This window comes from Molothrus ater, chromosome 3, assembly GCF_012460135.2.
Source record: "Molothrus ater isolate BHLD 08-10-18 breed brown headed cowbird chromosome 3, BPBGC_Mater_1.1, whole genome shotgun sequence".
Taxonomy (NCBI): Eukaryota; Metazoa; Chordata; class Aves; order Passeriformes; family Icteridae; genus Molothrus; species Molothrus ater.
This window is the reverse complement of record NC_050480.2, coordinates 57930756-57951065: the sequence shown is the minus strand read 5'-3', so window position 1 is coordinate 57951065 and position 20310 is coordinate 57930756. Positions and strand designations below refer to the sequence as shown.

General features: G+C 37.8%; 1 protein-coding gene across 7 annotated transcripts in view; it reads left to right on the top strand.

The window, feature by feature from the left end:
• The window catches only part of EYA4 (EYA transcriptional coactivator and phosphatase 4), a 140238-nt gene that overhangs the window by 64155 nt on the left and 55773 nt on the right, over positions 1-20310 (top strand). For all 7 annotated transcript variants that reach the window (XM_036381015.1, XM_036381013.1, XM_036381014.1 and 4 more), the window contains exon 3: positions 10687-10736. In XM_036381015.1, the coding sequence (XP_036236908.1) occupies positions 10687-10736 (50 nt within the window). The remainder of the gene's footprint in view (positions 1-10686; positions 10737-20310) is intronic.

Genomic DNA, 20310 nt, shown 5'->3' with positions numbered 1-20310 from the left:
TTGCGTCCTCGGGTCTCTGCACACGCACTCAGCATAAATGTGCTCTTGCCTTTCAGGGTTGTGAAGGAGCACAGTGAATAACAGGTATTTTTACTGAAAAAATTATCAATGTTTAGATAATGAAGAAGTCAGATGTTCTTAACTGTCTGTGAATAATGCTCAGTTTAATTTTCTCATCATTTTGGTATTCTGTGTCACTTACAACACTGTCAATTGAATATGGTTGTCTCTCCTGAGAGATGAAGAAGGATCCAAAAAACACAGAAGTGACTTGAATCCTTCTTACTAGCTGCACGCTGAGAAGTGTACTGAAAATCTGCAGTAGTTTCTCTCCTTTTCTGAAGGAGCTGTGCAACGTTACCTCTGATTTTGTATGACATATGTGTGATGGACAGGTCACACAGGGTGGATTATGCTGGCAGACACTGCAGGTAATAACTGGTCTTCTAGCACTACTTCTGGCTCATACAGCTTGGGTAAGACCAAAAGTGAAGAAAAGTTGGCTGAAAAGTATCTGAGCAAAATTGGCATGAGTGAACAAGTGGCTAAACTTGGGAGAGCTCATAGGAAGAGCTTACCGTGTTGTCTGGAATAATTCAAACCTCAACCTAGGAACTCTGGATTGCCAATAAATCAAGTTGTCATGTAGCTGAATCCATATACAATGCTTTCAGTGTGCCCAAAGTATTCCATCTCATTCTGTCAGACCAGGATCTGAGTCAGGTATTCATTCACTCTTAAACAGGTTGTACTTCTATGAAGACTTCAGTGCTTGAAAACTAATTAGTACAAAGGTCGCATCAAGTAAGGGTATGGTGAACACATTAGAGCTGTTTTTCTCTTCTTGAGCTTTTTGAATATAGTTCAAAACCACAATCCTTGTCCTTAAATCCTTTAAAGTCCCTTTAGCTCTGGGATGAAGAATACAGCTGATGAGTATGCTTTTCCTAGACAGAGAGGATAGTGAAACTGGTGGTTTTTTAGACCTTGCTTACTTAACACTGGCCCAGCATTGGTGGGTTAGCTCTCAATGGAGCTAAGAAACACAGCATATTTGACCAAGAATAAATCACGTTTTTTGGGGGCTTATCTCCTTTAACCTTGGCACATTGCAATATGTATATTAAAAACACAGAAGACAAACAAAAGAGTACAAGGAGAGTAAAATAAATGCTTTGCTAAATCAGAATATTTTACATGTATGTATTTAATCATCTGTAGTGGGGATGAGTATTTGAGAGATGTGAGATCATGTTGTTTACTGCACTGGGGTATCAATATGCTCCTTGGTAAAAACCAGGATAGTGAAGTAAAGAAAGGAGGAGATGATCGACAAGGCCATTTGTTTAAATTTCAGCTAAGTGAGGGATGGAAAAATTGTGACAAGTGTTCTTTGATCTCAACGGGAAAGACAGATTATTTTCTGATGAGGCAAACGAGTCAGGAGAGAAGTTGTCCTTTGTTCCTGTGGGGGTCAGTACGTAAGCTCTTGGGTGAGCTAAGGGGAAGCTGGATTCCAATGAGACACCAGCATTGTCAGAACAGAAATGTGCCTTGAGGCAGAGATACTTGACTGGTGGTGGAGAAGTCAGCATTAGCAGTAGAAATACACTGTACTGTTTCTCATACAAGTTGGTTTCCACTTGAAAAGAAAACAACATGTTTTATTATGCTTTATGGCACAGTACTAAAGGCCTTTAACAAAATAGCTTGAAGTATTTGCATGATCTATTTGCAACCTGGCCAAGTTAACACAGACATAGGAACATTAACTTTTGAACTTCCTGACTTTCATTGCTTTAAATTTCAGCTTCAAAGTTTACTCTTTTTTTCTTTGCATTTGTTGGCCCTGGTTGGTTTTGAAAAACAGGAGGAAAGAAAATAAGTTCAGGTTTTCTGAGAAGATTCTGAATTTTATGCATATAACAGGAGATGACTTGGTATTACTTTGAATATTAAATGATACCTCCAAAGCAGCTTTGATACACCTAGTTTGCTTACAATATTTCTGTGGAGATGACGAATCACAAGGTGAAATCTAGAAAACACTGCACAGCATAACTGTTTTCCTGCATTTCAGTATGTTGGGGTTTTTTTGCCTGAAAAGAGATCAATGGTATTTGGGAATGCTGATATTTAAAAAGCAAACACTTAAATAAAAAAAAACTGGAGGACATCATGGGAACATAACTGAAGTAAGCAGTAAGCATTTTCCATGTCTAGATTAAGAATGGTACCTTCTAACTATTGCCAGTTTGGAGATACCAGGAAGACACCAAGGGTATACTTGCAGATTCAGCTTCACTGAGATAGAGTGCTGACTTGAAAAGGAAAAAAAAAAAAAAAAAAAAAAAAGCTAAAGGTTTGTATTTAGGTTGGTGTGGGCATTTTTAAGAGATGTTGTGGGTGGGGGGGATGAAGAGAGCTAGGAAAATTATATGAGAGAAAGAAAAGAGAATGACAGAAAACCAGTTAGTGCATTAGTATTTTTTCATGAATCTGAATTCTCTTCCCTCTCCTCTCCTCTCCTCTCCTCTCCTCTCCTCTCCTCTCCTCTCCTCTCCTCTCCTCTCCTCTCCTCTCCTCTCCTCTCCTCTCCTCTCCTCTCCTCTCCTCTCCTCTCCTCTCCTCTCCTCTCCTCTCCTCTCCTCTCCTCTCCTCTCCTCTCCTTTCATTCTTTTTTTTCTTTTCTCTTTCAAAGGGAGCCAGGCCCACCCTCCCAGCTGCAGGGAAAAGCATTCTGTGAGCTCTGAGCTATTAGGTAACTCAGGCTGAAACAAAAAGTGTCATTGTAGTATGGCATTTGCCCTGCCTGACCCACCATTTAAGGGAAGGCATATTTCCTTCTTTCATTGTACACAAACAAACAAAAAGGAAAAGAGAATGCCAGTTTTTCCCACAGTGCATGCATAAATGCTTTTCAAAATGTACAAGTTAGCACTTTACAGGTTCCAATCTCTTAAATTATGACTTGACTGTTACGCTGTTACACCCTCTGATATTTTTAGTGCACTTGTGCCAAAGGCAGTTTAAAATGTGTTTTAAAAATGTTTGCAGGTATAAAGGATTTTAAAAACGCTTAGAGCTCTGAACTGTTTGAACCCATTAGTCATGTTGCAAAAACAAACACATAGGAAACCTTTCCACAAGCAAGAAATTACCAAGGAAGGAATGTTTAGTCCCCAACAACAGCATATGAATAAGAAAATTGAGGAGTTAAAGTTGTCTCAGATTTTATCAATCATGTCACCTTAATGATACCTTCATTCTCTAAAACTTCTCAATAGAAACAGAGTTTTATGTTTTATTTATATAAAGCTTTCTGATTTATGAAAGGCTTGTGTCAATGGTAAGACTGTGCAGTGTGCCCCAAAAAAATGATCATTATAGTCTCATTGGAAATATGAAAAAGGCATTTACCTGGATTGATTAAATTCCAGTTAACTTTAGTGTGTATGTAATGTGCACACCAGCAAGAGCTCTAGTGTGTTACTGCTCATCATTCCAGCCTGGGGAAATAAGACCTAAATGAAATGCAGTGCCTCTTTGCAGCTCTTTGGGCTGTCCATAGACTGGTCCCTGGTTTGTCCACACTGTTCTCATCAGCAATTTGTACAGAAAACCCAAAACATTGTGAGAGTCATGAAGATTGTCATCTCAAGAAGTGGAAGCATTTAAGATTATTGTACGCTTTTTAAGACATAGCTCCTTCTTAAAATTATTAAGTTCAGTGACTGGTTCAAAGGAGCTGAGGCTCTAAAGCATGCAACTTCCATGGGAGACATCCCTCTCCGTTGTCATAATCGATGTTGCCAACAAAGAAGACTTCGTGGAGGATGTCATGAGGCACACAGGCTTTGTCCTCTCTCTTTTGCAGCACCATTCAGTTTCCTCAGTGTTTCCCAACTACCTGTGTTTCAGCAGGTAAGTGGAGAGTAGAAGCCATTAGTCACAGTTAATTTGGTGTAATTCCCCTCTGCCTGAAATGGATGACTACTCTAGGTCCGGTGAAATACATCTGTATCTTTCTGTTCGGTGTAAAGGAAGCCCTTATGTGACAAGCCTAGACTGATTTAGATGCCTGAACTGTAGGTATTTAATACTAAATATATCCCTTCTGGATTAGTATTCCTTGCATGTTAGGTGTACATCTCCAAGTGGTTCTGGCCAGAGTTACTACTGTAAAAACATGCAATTATGCATTTCATCGAGAACAAATCTATCTCAGGAAAGTTTTGCATGGAAAACAGAAGTGATGGTGGAACAGCACTGACTTTTCTTGTTCCCATACCTTGCTCTCACCCCTTAGAGGCATGGAAACATATCTGATGTCTTTGAATATGAGTCTCCTCTACTGTGCTACATAAAATGCAAAGGTTAGCATCAGCAGTCTGCTTTCATACTCAAAACTTTTAAATAATTTGCACTATACTTTTATTTTAAAAAATCAAACCTTAATCTTGTTTTGATTAGAGTTGTCAATTGTAGTTGATGGCATAATGAATGATTTCATTACTAAGAAAATAGAAGAGACCACTGAATAGCTAAACCTAGTTTAGGTGGTGAGCAGACATGTTGTTTCCAATAGAGAAATAGCTCATATGGACTTTTATGAAGAAAAACCAAACCAACAACCAAAAAACTCCTTGAACAGTGAATTTTAAATCAATTTATGTAGCATATTTTTATTCATTCTTCCATTGCAGTCAGAACTCTTGTTTTCAGATCTGCTGAAGTATGACAAACATACTTCAGGGTGTGATTCAAATAAAATACAGCTATGTACAGTCTTTGCACTGTGAAAGATAGGGGGAAAAAGTCAATTTTCTATTGCTTCAAGTTTTTTCATTCAACAGTAGCATCAGTGTTTGGGTTTTAACTACAGCAGAAATGTAATTAAAATTTGCTTGTGCATAACTGTGTAGTCTTACATTTTCATTTACATTTTCATATGGATTTTAATTTCATTTAATATTATATTTTAATATAAACTTTATATAATTTTAATATTGTCACTAGGTTTATGGAAGTGTGGCAGAATAGTGAATTAATGTGAAAAAAATCAGTTCAGAATTTGGGATTATTTAGAATTCTTTTCATATGTTTCTCTAGGTCTACTCAGCATATGTTTGATTTTGCAGAAGCTTCACTGAGATTTTGTCTTCACAGGACATACATAGTTGGAGTATTATTTGAATTCAGCCATCAAAAACTGCTTCACTTTCAAGAATATTTGTTGTTCGGTTGTGGGTTTTTTTTAATTAAATCAAAAGCACATAGATTTTCTGCATGGTTACAATTTGTGACTCAATCCCAGAGCTGTATCTGTAAGCAAAACCTTCCCCTGTTTTTGTTGGTCAAGCAAATGACATTATTTGTTTTGTGGTATCAATGACATCATGGCAGCAAAAGAAATCTTTGGCAAATGATGTGTACAAAGGCATTGTAAAGACAGTCTCCATTAAGGTTTTTTTGTTGTCAAGATGGTTATAAAACTCCGTGTAAACACTATCAAAGTCAGCATCTAAAAAACATTTGAGGAGAATTACTTTTCTTTACTATTCATACTCATGACAGTGTCAATATCCTGAGTCATATTCTTCTACCTGGTATTACCATCAAGTTGTTCCCCTGCCTGTGCCATCCTCTCCTGGAGTTGTTCTACAGACATAGTCCCTTCCCTGGACAGCAAGCAGAGATGGGTCAACTTCCTCCAGAGTAATTTGCTGTAGGGAAACATCCAGGCAGCCAAAGTGCACTTGCTCTGCCCATACTCCAGAGCAATCACACAGGCTGAGGAAGCACAAAGATGTGATTTGAGGTTGTCCTTGGGTCTGCCAAAAGTATTTTCCTTTCTTTATTCTTGTCTCCATGATGTTAGAGTCTCCACAGCTCCACCATGCATAGCTGCTTCCTCCAGGCCCAAAGCATTGCAGGCTCTACTCAGCCCTGTTACAGCCCTACTGATTTAGGAGGGACCCTCAAGGCCATAATTGGTGCAGTAGATGAGGGAACTCAGCAGATTCATTGCCAGAGTAATTTAGTGCTGATGTGGCAAGATTTTTCAGCTGTAAGTGTTAGAAAGGATTTCTCACCTGTGTTGCATTATGAGTTTAATACCACCAGTGTGTGTGTGTGTGTGTGTGAGAACACCTCATAGAGCAGGACCATTTCATGGTTTAACATTTAGTGTAATGGGGTCCAATAAAATCATGTTAAAAGATGTTAATGTTGCAAAGAAAAGCATCAGAAGCAAGGAAATGCCAGAATTAATATGGCCTGTGGAAATTCTGCTTCTTGCACATTATGGTGCAGATCTTATTACCTGACATCTTAGGCTTTCCAGGGGGTGTCTTTTTTTCCAGTGAATGCATAGTTAGATTTTTTTTTTAATGTTCCTCACTCTATCTTTGTTAAACATGAAGCATCCCAAGCCCAATTAATAGAAAATCCTTCATCATGTAAATATTTATCATATACCTTTATTGCATTTACTGCCTAATAAATGCATATCTTTTTTTGCTGCCTAATAAATGCATATCTTTTTCACAGTGACCTCAAATTATCAGACACTTTTAACAGTGCTCATATTTGAATTCTGATGTACCAAGTCAGGTGAAGTTAGAAATTGTATAAAACTTTGATTATTTTTAATAAAAGTTTAAGCCAAGTGAGACTTTCATTTTTCTACATAAAAGTAACATTTATACACAATCATCTAAGGTCAAAGTATATTTTTCCAGCTTGGATCATTAATTAGGTCTTCTGTACAGCTGGAGTAGCAGAACTAGTCCATTGCTCTGGGCAGACTGGTCACTAATGACTTTTGTAATGAGTTTCACAGGTATCTGATGAGTGCTTAGGCTTGTATTTGTAGTGTTAGGCCCAAATCTAGAAGAGAGGAGAGCAAACTGTGGTGTTCCATCTCAGCCAGTCCCAGTGTTCTTCTGCTGTCCACACCACACCCCTACATCTGTCACATTTTTTTTCACTTGGCTTCTGCTCTCCTCTAGTTTTGCCACCATGGAGTGCCCATTCTTCTTTTGTGCCCTGATTTCTGTTCCCTCTCCCTGTTTGGTTTTTTGGGGTTTTTTTTCCTGTTTTTCCTCCCTTCACTTGAGTCTACAGGGGTTTTTTTCTTTCATCAGGGTACTGCTGGGTACCCTGTACCCAGGGCACTGCACAGTGGGGGCTAGAACTAAGCAAAGAGGGAGAGTTTTGATAATGTCAAATTTCCCAACAACATGGGGTTCTCCTGGCACTCTGAAGTAATCCTAAGGCTTGTTCAGCACCAGCATCTTTGAGATGGAGAGTATTCAATGCAGATAGGGTCTTCAGAAATTGAGGAGCCTCACTGCAGCAGGAGTTCACCAACAGTGTGACAACAGGCCTTTTAGTATCTTACAAACTGAAATAAATGTGGACACCATTTCACAGAAATTATCATTTCTGGGTATTGGTAACTCTCCCCCTGCCCTTTCAGTTTTGGGATTTTGCCTCCAACCTTCAGGTGCTGAAGCAATTAGCAGCATAATGATGTGACATTCAAAACATGAACACAGCAGTCTGTTTTCACAAATTTTTGAAGGTTTTTAGCTGAAACTTTACAAACATTTTGTAGCAGGCAACCAGAGTAGGCAAGATCAGTGCAGTTCAACAGAATTCAAACTGAAACTGGAATCTTACTCTTGTGAATGATTCTCAACATGCATTTAACTAAAATGGTGAGAAAACCTGTGTAAACAGAGAGGGGGGAAAGGAAAACAGAGCAAGAGTAAAGAAAAAGGTTCTTTTTATAGCATTTAACACATGAGAATGTAAATAAATGTGGTGTTAGTGAAAGTTAATTATTTTGAAAACAGTCAGCAAGGCAGATTAAGAGGTAAAACAGTGCAGCTGAAGACAAAGGAAACAATATTTAGTCTTTGATCAGACATTTTCACAGTGATTTTCTGTTCACCTTCAAGGGTGGCATAATTTTATGAATAACAGAATTTGTTTTGCTACTTGAGTAGCCTTGAACAGAAATAGTGTTGATTCCATATGGCCACTTGAAAGAAAATCCCATGCCTGTTCGTCCTTTAAGAAATAACATTTTTATTTATTAAATCTTTTTTCTCATAGAGGGACCTAAAGGTACACAATGAAGTTTACATTTAGTCTCAGAGGACAAGCCAAATCTCTGTGCTTTTGCACATTTCTTCAGATAGTGTTCATGGATGAACTGCATCATCTATATTCCAAGTGTCAAACCTGAAATACTCTCACTTTTTAAGCATTTTGCTTTCATTGCAATATTCTTAAATAAAAAATACTCACTTTTTTTTCCTCCCCAAGTTTGTTGCATCACACAGGAAGTGAGTCTTTTTGATGCAATTGATCAGTGGCTTTTCTGCTGTGACCTTTCAACATTTATCTAAATTTATCAGTTGGGGCTTTTGTTGCTAATTTTTTGGTTTGTTTTTTTTTTTTTGTTTATGTTTAATGTTAATTTATATGGATAAAGCATAACCTTTCAGATATTTAGATTGCTTTGTAATGTTGGTCAAAACAAAATGCAGTCGTCATGTGAGCTATAGTAGAAAAACTCATCTGTGAGTACTGAATTACTGCATCATCCCTGCCCAGGAAAACCAGGGGTCTTAATATATTCTGTATATTAAAAGTGCTTGGATTATGTTAATGCGTGCTGGAACTATCTTTGGGCTGCTGTGGTAGTTGCCCACCACAGGGTGTTGGGATGTCTGGGTGACAGACTCTCCAGCAGCTGATTAAAGACAGTGGTTGAACTTTCCTGGGGAGTGAGATCTGAGCCCCAGTGCAAATGTGAGAGACAGTGCTGCTGGTGGCAACCACAGAACAGAAGAGAAATTGGAAAGGAATGTATAAATTCCAGTAAATTTAAGAGCAAGGAGATAATAAAAATATGCTGGAAGTGAGTATGCTAAAGGGACATGGAAAAAGATCTACTAGGGTTTATACTATATAGCTACTAGGCTATATATAGTACTTCTTTACTAATTAATATACTTCTTTTTCTAATTAATTTTAATTATGTTATTGTATTTTATAGCTCTAAATACATTATGTTTCCAATAATTTTAAATTATATTTTATATATTAAATGAAAATATTATTTTTCTGGTCAAAACCTTTGTAACTCAGTTGAGACAAGCTGCTCCTGAAATTAAACACGTCCTGTCAAGGAGAGGCTGTTGTAATTTCAGTGTCTTTAAATGATCTTGAATATATTTTTTGAACAGTTCCCTCTGACACTGACACACTCAGGAGACACAATAATCTGAATAACTATTTCTCATGTTTGTATATAATGCACACTGAAGGCATTTTTCATGGCAGATGGTCATACGCTTATATATCTGAAGTATTTTACCGTACTTCAGATGTTATGCTACTTTAATAACAATGTGGTTAACATAAAGCTATAGCAATGATGTTTGCACCTGAATGTTTATGAAATACTGTCTGTCAGGTTTGGGTTTGTGTGAGCCCTGACTGTGTCTCATGCTCTATGAGTGGCTCATCTCTGTGAGTGATGTTCCATGGCATTCAGCTGAGATAACTTATATATGTATAAAATATTTAGCATTAGTTTAATCCTTTTTTCTGTTGGGCCTGGTGAGTGTTTTGTCATTTGTCAATAACTTAAATAGAAGTGAGTCAAAGTCACTTTTTTTTTCTCTGAAATATTTTTAAAGTAGCAAAAAAGTATAGAAGAGTTTCTTGATGCAAGGTATCCTGAAACTTGTCGTTGAACTTGCTTGTTGTAAAGGGAGTGGTTTGTTTTATTGTGTCTCTCACACCAAGTGAGCCTCAGTGAGTGATATTTCTAGGTGGCTTTAAAACTGGAACTTCAAAACCTCCCACAGAGCCCTGGATTTTACATTAGCGAGCTAGTGAGCAAAATGTTTTTTCCTCTGCTGAAAATGCAAGTAATTTAGATTACCAGAAGGTACAATTAAATTTTTGCTGGAAATCATGAAGATCCCAAGGAGATACCTAGTCTGTAGGAGAACAGTTTTCTAATTTTTTTTTGACAGTGATGGATTTTATCACCTCCAATCAGCCTACAGCAGTGTATTGCGGAGATCAAATTGGAAGCTAAAATTTCTTTTATGTACTTATGTATTGCAAATATGAGTGAAAACAGTGCATGTATTCATTGCTGCAATAGGAAAATATAGTTAACATACAGTTAGCAGATTCGCAAAATTAAAAATACCATATGAATTATTTAACTAATGGTGCGCTTTGTCCCAGAATCTGGTGTTTATTATTTTGAGCTTTAGCAGGAAACAGAAGCAGTATCAATTGGGGAAACATTTCTTGGCCAAGCTGAGAACAGTATGGCTTTCTCATTTCAAAGTGGGGAACCTGGTTCTTTGGTTTCTTTGTTCCTAGTTAAGTCTACTCCCCAAGCTATTTTAGCTGAACATTTAACCCACTAATGGAGCCTGGGGAAGTGCAGTTGGCAGCTGTTCATGGGATAATAATGAAACACACTGTTTAGTACAGCAAACCGCTGCTGTAAAGTGCGGGAAATATTTTATAGAGATCCCGGTGAGCAGAGCAGGATCCGCTTTAAGTTCTGTTGGAATGGGGGGGGGGGAGCAAGAGGAAGTTGTGTTTCAAGTGAGAGTAACCAGCACTGCTTTGCTCCTGCAGGTGAAGAAGCCGTGTCCAGAGTCCGATGGTTCAGAGCCGCAGAATCCCAGGTATGGTGCTGGAGGGCCGACGCCGACTGACTGCGGTGCGGTGGCGGAGAGCGAGGCTGAGCTGGGCCGTGGATTTGTAGCACCAGAGCCATGGAGTTATATTTTGCAAAGAACGAATGGTTGGATCAGTTGTAATGGTTTTCACTCTAGAAAAGGGATTTTTCCCTTTTCCCTGTCAAAGATGCAGCCTAGAGTCTGGGTTGTTGAGTTTAGATGATGGCATAGCACTGAATGGTCACATTCAATTAAAAAACAATACCAACTCTTAAATAGTGTAGGGAAATCTGTGTGATCGGATCTCACTTTCTTCAGTTATCCCTTTACTGCATATCTGAGTCTTGAAGTTTATTGAAAATATAGTCTATTTCCATTGTGGAAAACTATTTATTTGGGAAAATTTGCCCTTGCCAAAACTTCATTTTGTTTTCACATGTGAAAAACATGCTGTGTTCATAAGCTGGAAAGAAGCCGTACGTACATTCCTTTCCAGCACAGTCATTTCCAATATCATGTACATGGGGAAAAGGAAAAGGATTTAACTTCCATGTTCCACACATGTATATACCTGTATGGATAATTTTGAGCAAGTGAAGTAGTAGCTGTTTTAGATGTGCGTCTTCCTTGTGGTTAGTAAACTGGAGGATAGTTTTCTTCAATATTTAGTGAGTGCTCCTTGTCTTTGTCTTGCTTCTGTATAGAAGACTATTTCAGAAAGCTTCAGTGTCAGAAGCTTTCATTGTGAGGGGAGAGCTACAAAATAAACCTGACATTTCACTAGCATTGTCACTAAAACTCAGAAAAGTTAAATAATTCAAGGTTTGTACCCCAAACCCATCCTTACCTATATCTTAACTATGTTCTTTAATTATTGCAGCAGGATCCTCTGGGGGTCACCTGCAGCATCCAAGGCCATTATAGTATCTGTGCCTTGAGCTGCACTATGTACCATCTGAATTTCTTTGATTAGCTCATGTCTGTTATTAATATGTATTTTCATTTAGTGTGATTAGAACTGAAAAGGGATGAGATAGTTCAGTGTCCAAATATGCTTTCAGCATAGTCAGTAGCAGTTTTGACCAGGACTTCAGTGGAAGCCCACTTTGCCCTTCAGTACTCGCAACTTCTAAATGAAAAACTTATCTGCTGTGCTGCTGCTTTGGATTAAAATTTATTATAAAGGTCAAATTCCTTCTGACTATTTTGACACCATGGAGAATCCCAGTGTAGCATAACACTCATATACAAGTGTGTAGTTTTAAGTGTTGTGATTGCCAAATGAGATTATTGTATCTCAAGCCTTTAAAATCTATGAATTCCAGACTGATGTTATTTCATCAAAGCATGATGAAAACAAACTGCAACAAACCTGAGGACCCTGAATGCAATGTAGTGTTACTATCTCTGCACATCAGGAAATTTCTTACAAGTTATAGTTAAATTCTTCATGCTGTGTCTGAGGAACAAGATACTTTTTTTTTCTCCTGAATGTGCAAGAGAACCCATGTTACAAATAGTTAATCTAGTAGTTTCATTTTTTGAAATGCATTTTCAAACAGAAGTACTTTTCATTTTGAGCTCTGCAACCTCAGTTGGAGGTTATATCAGACAGAGTTGAAATTAGTGTTCCAAGCCCGAGCATATGCAGTGCTGTGTATACAGCCTGAAGTGGGATTTTTTGGTTGCAATGTGACTTTTGGTCTTAGAGGGGAATCTCTGACAGACCTTGGGCTGGAGCAGCACTAGAGGGCTCTGTGTGGCACATCACACTTCAGAGCCTGGAGCAAGGTAATTCTTCTCTAAACAAGGCTTAAGTGAAAACACTGCACATAAAATGAAACATCAGCATAAAAATGAATGCTGGAGACACACAGCCTTACAGAATAGCTCCTGGCTTGGGACCTAAGGCCAATATCATTCATTTATTTAGCTAGCTTTATAGTCTGTTAGTTTTGGATTTGAAACTATTACAATAAATGCAGATGGAAAGTGTTTTTACAGTAGGGAAGTAATTAAATTGGGTGTGGGAACTTTGTCAGGAGAATTCTTGGAGTGACATGTGTGTATCAGCAGATTCTTTGTCTTGCTTGGCCTGGGTTTGTCTTTTAGAAAGAGGCAGTCAAACTGCAGATGTGACTACTAAATTTTTAAGGGGTATACTAACCTATGCAGCATGTTAAAAAATGCTTTCCACAAGTGACCAGCTATACATGCAATAAAAATCAACCTTCCCAGCATTTATTTAGAGAAAATGCTTCTCGTCTTAATGGACAAGTAACTTGCACAGAGGGAGAGGGATCTGTAGTTAAGAATTGAAGTTATGGTGAATAGGCGAGCTGTAAACACAAAAGGAAACATATGACTTGTCAATGTCACTGACAGATATTTTGATTCACAAACAACTTTGTCTTACAAATTCTGTCATAGTTTCTTGGGAGTTTTTTAATCAAGCCCCTATGAAGGAGTTCTGAATACTTCCTTTTATACCTAGGTGATGGCATTATACCTTACAGTGGTGGTGTTGTGGCTGTATTAATATTATGGCATTCTTTCTTCATAATTCTGTAGTAAAAGTCAAATTCACCCAGCAACCCTGGGTAGTTATCCAGTCATGCAAAATGCTTTCTGGGAATGTTGGTGTGCGATACAGAGGCAGTGAATACTTGGGACTTGCCAACTGTTCCACCACAAGTCTGGAGCAGGCAAGAGCAGCATGATGGGCCATTTTGACATGCTGGCCCTGTATCAAATTCACTGGCAAGGTTAGGGAGAGAAGTTCCTGTCTTCAGAGCCTACAGACATACGTTGCTCTTAATTTTCTTTTATGACAGGTGACTTTAAAATGGTATCAATCCCCAGTGTGCTGAACAGCTCCTTCATGAAATTCAATGTCATACAAGAATTGCTGAAGTCTAGTGCAGTGCTTGAAAATTAACTTGTTTGCAATTGTCAACAACCTTCCTTTTTACATAGGCAATAAAAAAGCCATTTTAATTCTAATAAGGAATAATTTTGTTTCCCTGAAACCTGTAAGCTACACTTAAAACCTCATACCATATGACCTGTGGAAATGCTAGAATATATGTTATTCTGAAGTCTGGTAAAATGCTAAATAGGAAGTCTGAGACTCCTGCTCCCACTCAGTAACCGCATATTCTATTTGGCCACACATCCCAGGGCAGCATCTTTCTTTGACATAGCAGTCTGCTTAATGAATGCATCTCTCCTACCCCCAAATCCTCCTTCTCATACCACCAGGCCTGCCAGAGATTCCACTGCAAGACAAAAGTCACATCTTTGACTTTTGGAACTGAGGCATGAGAGTAAGTATTGGTTTTTCTGGGCTATAAAATGAAATAGGGAGGAGAGAAATGAAATGAGGGAGTGGAAGTCATTGCAAATGGAAATTCAGCAGGGTCTTCTGCTGTTGCCTCAAAGTTCACTGATTATAGGAAAAAAAAAAATGGGTTTTTTTACCATCTGGAGAGGATGGAAGACTGCAGCAGAGTGAAGAGATTTTTCTGACAGTTTAAACACAGTTTCTTTTTTCCTGGAAAGGTAAAGGAAAATGGCTTAATATCTCATGTACTTTCCTTCTTAAAGCTATGATATTTATGTTGTGATGAAGCTATCTATAGGAAGAAAGGGAAAACTTGAAGGTTTTGATGAGTAGTTTTGTAAGTTAGGGATAAAAGCTGACAAAGCAACTTAGGAATACTTAGGATACATAGTGTCAAAAATACATTACTTGTGTATGTACAGAAGGGCAATGGATTTTTGTATTAGTAAGTTAAAATTAAGCCCCATAGAGCAGGAAGCCCTCCACTTTATTGCTTGATTTTTACTACAAACCTGTGTATCCAATATTTCCAGTAATATCCATTCTTCTTGACTTTTCCTTTACACACTTTAAAAAAATATCTAAAAGCAAAGTAAAAGGAAATTAACCCAGTTTTAAGTAAATCCTCCCATTTAAAACTTTATCAGATGCTGTAAGAAGAGTGTAAATCAGGGACACTACAGTTACTGCATTGATACTGGTTAGATGGGGTTTGTCCCTATGTGTTACCAAACTACAAATTCACCAGTGATGATCACTGGTGAATACTGAATCCTATGCACAGATCAAGTTGCCAGATAAAGCAGTTATCCAAAAAAGTGCACAGGGATTGTTTTATGTGTTTAAAAAGGCCTCCAATATTTCAATTCAGGGTGGGGTTTCAGTGAGGTTGCTAGCATAGATTGCAGCTGTTCATCAGATGATTGCTGTTCTGTTTTTCAACACCCATGCTTCTATGTGCACCACAAAGTAAGATTTAAAATATATTAATTCCTGTTTCTGTTTCATTTTAAAAGTCTTTCTTAAAACTTTTGAATGAGAAGTAGGCTTTCACGTTTTCTCACTGGTCTCATTTTGATACCTACTCATGGTTTTTAATTGATCAGGATACAGAGTGCACATGAACATCCAGAGACAATTATTGTCATTAATGCATTCACCAGTAAATAGTATTGAATGTCAGTGAGAGCTACCACAGTTTTCCCATTCACTTCTCTTGACCAAAGTTTGTTTCCTCTGCAGTTTTGGGCTCACTGTTGTGAATGCAGTATTCACTGTGATCACTGGATCTGAGCTATGCTAATGCTGCATGCGTGCATTACCAAACTGTTTTCACAACCATTCATATACTCTAAAAAAATTAAAATAAAAGTAACATGTATCTTCTGCATGTTATTCCAAACACCCATCTGCATCCAACAAACAACCATTGAACCATCATGTTTCATTCTTATAGGTTTCAGCTAAAATACACCTGAAATTTCTTCCACCAACTAATTCCCTCAACAAGACCTTAAGAATCTTATCTCAGAATGATCATGGTGATGGTTCATTCTGTTAGTCAGGCATTGGCTGGCCCGTATTTACCAGATCTAACACTGAGCCCAAATCAGGCTTTACAGGCACCTGACAGATTCTGTGATGAAGTTTTCATGCCTTCTCATGACTTTGCAAACTGGTGACTATCTGCATACGCATTCCTAGTAGAGTGGGATCAGCAGCACCTTGCCATTTATTTGCAGTTCAAGAGATGAATATCATTATTGTTACATAGTAAAGAGGAGTTGCAGTTGAGCTGCTGAGCAAGAAAAGCCAGCAATAGGTATGGAAATTGTGATTAAAGTTTCAGCAATTATAATACAGAAAATAAATAGTATTCGTTGCGCAGTGAAAATGAACAAACCAGTCTACCTGGCTTTCTTATGTGTTGTTTATACACATTAGGCTTCCTAATTTTTTTCTCATCCATGTCTTAGAAGCTTTTTTTAGAAGGTAAGGGTTTGTTGTCTTGTGAACAATATGTAGGCTTATCTTGACCAGAGGATAATGCTTTTCTGAGTCAGAAGTGTAGCTCCACTGTATCCCATACTGAATAATCTGTAGATCATTATGACGTGATAAATGGCCTTCATTTGAGGAAATTAGTTATTGGTAGGACTCTGATTTAGACTTTGAAGGTGAAATTCCTCTCATCCTGAAGTAGACATGTAAGGTAGGAAATTTGGAAATGCCATTTGTTTGAACTTCATTCTATTGACACCTTACTGTTTCCCTCTTCCCCTGGGAAACCGTGGAGACTCCACCAGCAATCACCTGTTGATCTGCTGATTTATTGTAAAACCAGGGAGATACACAATTTGACCAAAGGCAATGAAAGCATTTCTTTCAATTTTACAGATCAAGCATTTCTGCATAACCGGTCAATTCCAGAAGGGAATAACCTTTAAAAATAAGATTAATCTTTAGCCGGGGAAAAGACTTTTTGACTAGCTTCTGGTATTTCTTGGACTTGGAGCATAGTATAAGGAGAAACAGCAAAACAAATTTTCTATGAAAAGACAGGATAATTAAATTGAAAGATTGTCACAAGTAATTTTGGAGACTAGAAGAAAAACTAGTCAACAAGAGGCATGGTATATGCCAGAGTATAGCATTCATGTCAGTGAGGCCACTACAGTTACAAGCAATTCACCTAAGAGAAATGTTTGGCAGGATCAAGCCCAAACTACTCAGTCAAGACAGTGACTGACAAAAAACATACAACAATTTTCCAATTTTAAAATAACTTCATTGTGGAATAAGATTTCTCATAAAGACTACATTCTGGGACAGACAGACTTAGCTTGAAGAGAATGTTTTATACAAATCTGGTACTTATTAGAGTTTTGTGCTCTCATTTAGTCTGCATGCCACTTAGGCAGTTGGAATCAATCAAAGTGTTTGGGAGATGATTCTTCACATACGTGTAACTGAGTGATACACAGCAACCATGACAACTGCACTACGGTTTCTGCAAGGAGTAGTGCCTTGCTATGTGACTTTTATTGTCAGGCATGTAGTTTTCAGGCAATTCAAGTCTCTCCTTTTTTTTTAGATCAGTCTGTGTGGTGTCTCTCTGCCTTCTGAGCATTGATGTTCTCATGCTTTAAATTTAAAAATATCACTCTTCTGATTACCCAAGGCCTATTGAAGCTGGTCACTGTCTGCCCGTCAGGTTTTGTTGGCTCAGGATCAAACCCCCAAAGAGTTCTAAAAATGTATATGATATGTTTACAGAAATTGCAACAATCTATTTAGAGTGCAAATACATGGTAACTGATGACATCACAGGGAAGTATTTTAATGGTTTATATTAACAGATCCCTGTGGCTTATAACAATAAAAGTAATGTATTTTTTTATATTTCATGTCTGTTAAAAATTCCTAAGGTTTTTTGTTAATATTGGACATAACATGTTTTCTGTGATATTAATAATAATTTATCCCTGTGATCCCAAGCCAGATCATGTCACTGTTAAGGTCTCCATTAACCTGAATCAGTGATGGGTCAGAATTCGGAATGAATGAAAGCAACAAAACCTAAGGGATTTTTTTGTCTGTTTGTTTGTGTTTATTTTTGGGGTTTTGTTTGGTTTTGGGGTTTTGTTTGTTTGTTTTTATCACTACATTGAAAAACTGGATAAACAAGATTCTAACAGAAGTGTTAGTGGAAGTAATCTGGAGATTTTGAAGATCAAAGTGCCTTGTGATTTTTGAGTTTGCTAAAGAGAGCAGGATTCCTGGATTAATTAATGTATCCATCAAACTTTCATAATTGTTGAATCTGCAGGAATATCTTAGGGTAAATACTGATTTTGGGTGAAAGAAGATAACCTAGGATTACACCTACAAATGTTTTTGCTTGATCCAGTAGTCTCTTAGAGCCTTATCCTAAAATTTTAACTGGATTTTGAGCCGTAAAATAAGCGTGTTTGTTCTTCTTACGTGTGCAGCACATGTAATAACAATGAGAAGGAGCTCTGTTTCTTTCTCTGTGGTCTATTTTTTGCTCTGTCATATCACGTTACAGCAGTACACAGGAGAACTAATTCAGACTCTGTTCCAACTTCTTTGACTCTTGTATACTCTAAATATATTTTACCATTGGTGAGCCTGAATAGTAAAAGTATTTGATTCCACCTACTTTGCACTTCAAATATAGCTGAAAAAATTCTGAGAAGAATGTAGACAATAAAAAGAAAATGCCCATTGAGATCTAAATCTCCTGTTCTGAGATTGGTTGGCTTTTTACATTAATCACATTTTTTCTCAGATATTTTTAAGTGTAATTTCTTGGCTAGATGTTTCACATTTTAAATGTTGTCAGCCAGTCCCATGTACTCAGTAAACAGTTAACTAACACCACTCAGTTATTATACTGTGCTCATATTTACCATACCAGAATTTACCTCTTTACCATCCTACTAGGCCCTGATCAGTCATTAGAGAAAAAATAAGTAGGAAATAAAAATAGAATTGTCATAGTTTATGCCCAGCAAGCAACCAAGCTCCACGCAACTTCACCCTCCACACACCCACCCCAGTGGAATGGGGAGAAGAATCAAATGTAAAACTTGTAGCTTGAGATAAAACTTTGTAATAATTGAAGCAAAGGAAAATATCTAATTATAGTAAATAATAGTAAAAAGAAAAAAAAAGTGCAAGCAAGTGATGCACAATAGAGTTCCTCACTGTTTGCTGACTAATGGCAGACCCCATCCCAGAACTCAGATAATCCCCACTTCTGGGTAATTCCTCCAGTTCGTAAGATGGACACGGTATTCCATGGTGTGGAATATCCCTTTGGCCCATTCAGGTCATCTGTCCCAGCCATGCTTCCTCCCAGCCTTTTTTGCATACCTCCTCACTGGCAGAGCATGAGACACAAAAGAAAAAGGTCCCTGACTTAGGATAAACACGACTTACCAAAACCAAAACATTCTCGTGCTGAATCCAAAACAGCGCTGCTACAGCTACTGAGAAGAAATTAACTCTATCACAGCTAAGGACAAGAATGAACAAAAAAAAAAATCCAGATAAAAAGAGACCACATGCAAATAAGGTGATTGAGACCACATGTAAATAAGGTAACTGCAAGTTTACTTTCTTTTTTCCTACCACCTACATCTTCCACACATTACACAAATGCATGTTAAGCCTGCTGTCATATTTTGGGCTTTGCCTCCCCTCCTTATGTTAAGACAGTCTTATCAGAGAGCAGTTCTGTGCCTCAGCTCCCTCCACACTCAGCTTAGTCTGAGCACCAGTCAGTGTTGTTCTCCTCTGGGAACAGAAGTCAGAGGACCCAGATGACAAAGAGGGAAAGAGGCTCCTCCATAAGCAGCATCTGGCTCTTTGTCAGATTTGTCAAGCACTTCTGCTAATGGGTTTGGATTTGCCCAGGGGTCTTTTATGTGGTTACATTGCAGATGGTCTGTCTGTTCTATCTTCTCCTTTTGAACACTTTTATTTAAAAAAACCCCAAACTGATAAGGTTCTTTATAGGTCTCACAAGATGCCTGTGCAGGCTCCTTTCTGTTAGTCATTTCAAAGCTTTCCATATATCCAAATGTGTGTCTTGAGTTTTGTTGGCAATTCTGGACTTAGTTCTCCAGTTTAGCTGCCAAGTGATATAATTTACTGTGTTCTGAGTTCGTATTATTGTCAAATTTCTTTGAGAATTTCTTAATGTCATTTGTAGAGCAGAAGTAACTTTACCTCCTCTTAAAAGCATGAAATATACTTGCCTTCCACTAGCCATCCACCTTTGAAAACATAAGTTTAAATCTGGTTTTGGTTAAATGTGAAAATTAGCATGATGGTCTCAATCTAATTCACTGGGGATTTGTGTCTGCCATTTAAGAGAGGCCCAGGACTGAAGCAACAAGTCTGTGGGAAGGTATGTTTGGCAGAGCTATGGAGAAACGCACATGCAGTGCCCAAATAAATAAAGCAATTCCATGGATCAACTTTTTAACAGAATTATTTATTGTGTGGCGCGAGTGCAGAAGAGGGCAGAGAGGGAGGACATCCTGTTTGGTGAATTCCGTTTAAGTTCTGTTTCAATGTACAACTAAATCTCTGTCACTTTACTTTTTAAGGGGTTTGGGATTTTATTTGCTTTTCAGCGTAGAAGTAATTGGCAGGTGACTAGACATAAGATCATGTTTTATTCCTATGTTATTTCAGGCTTATGTC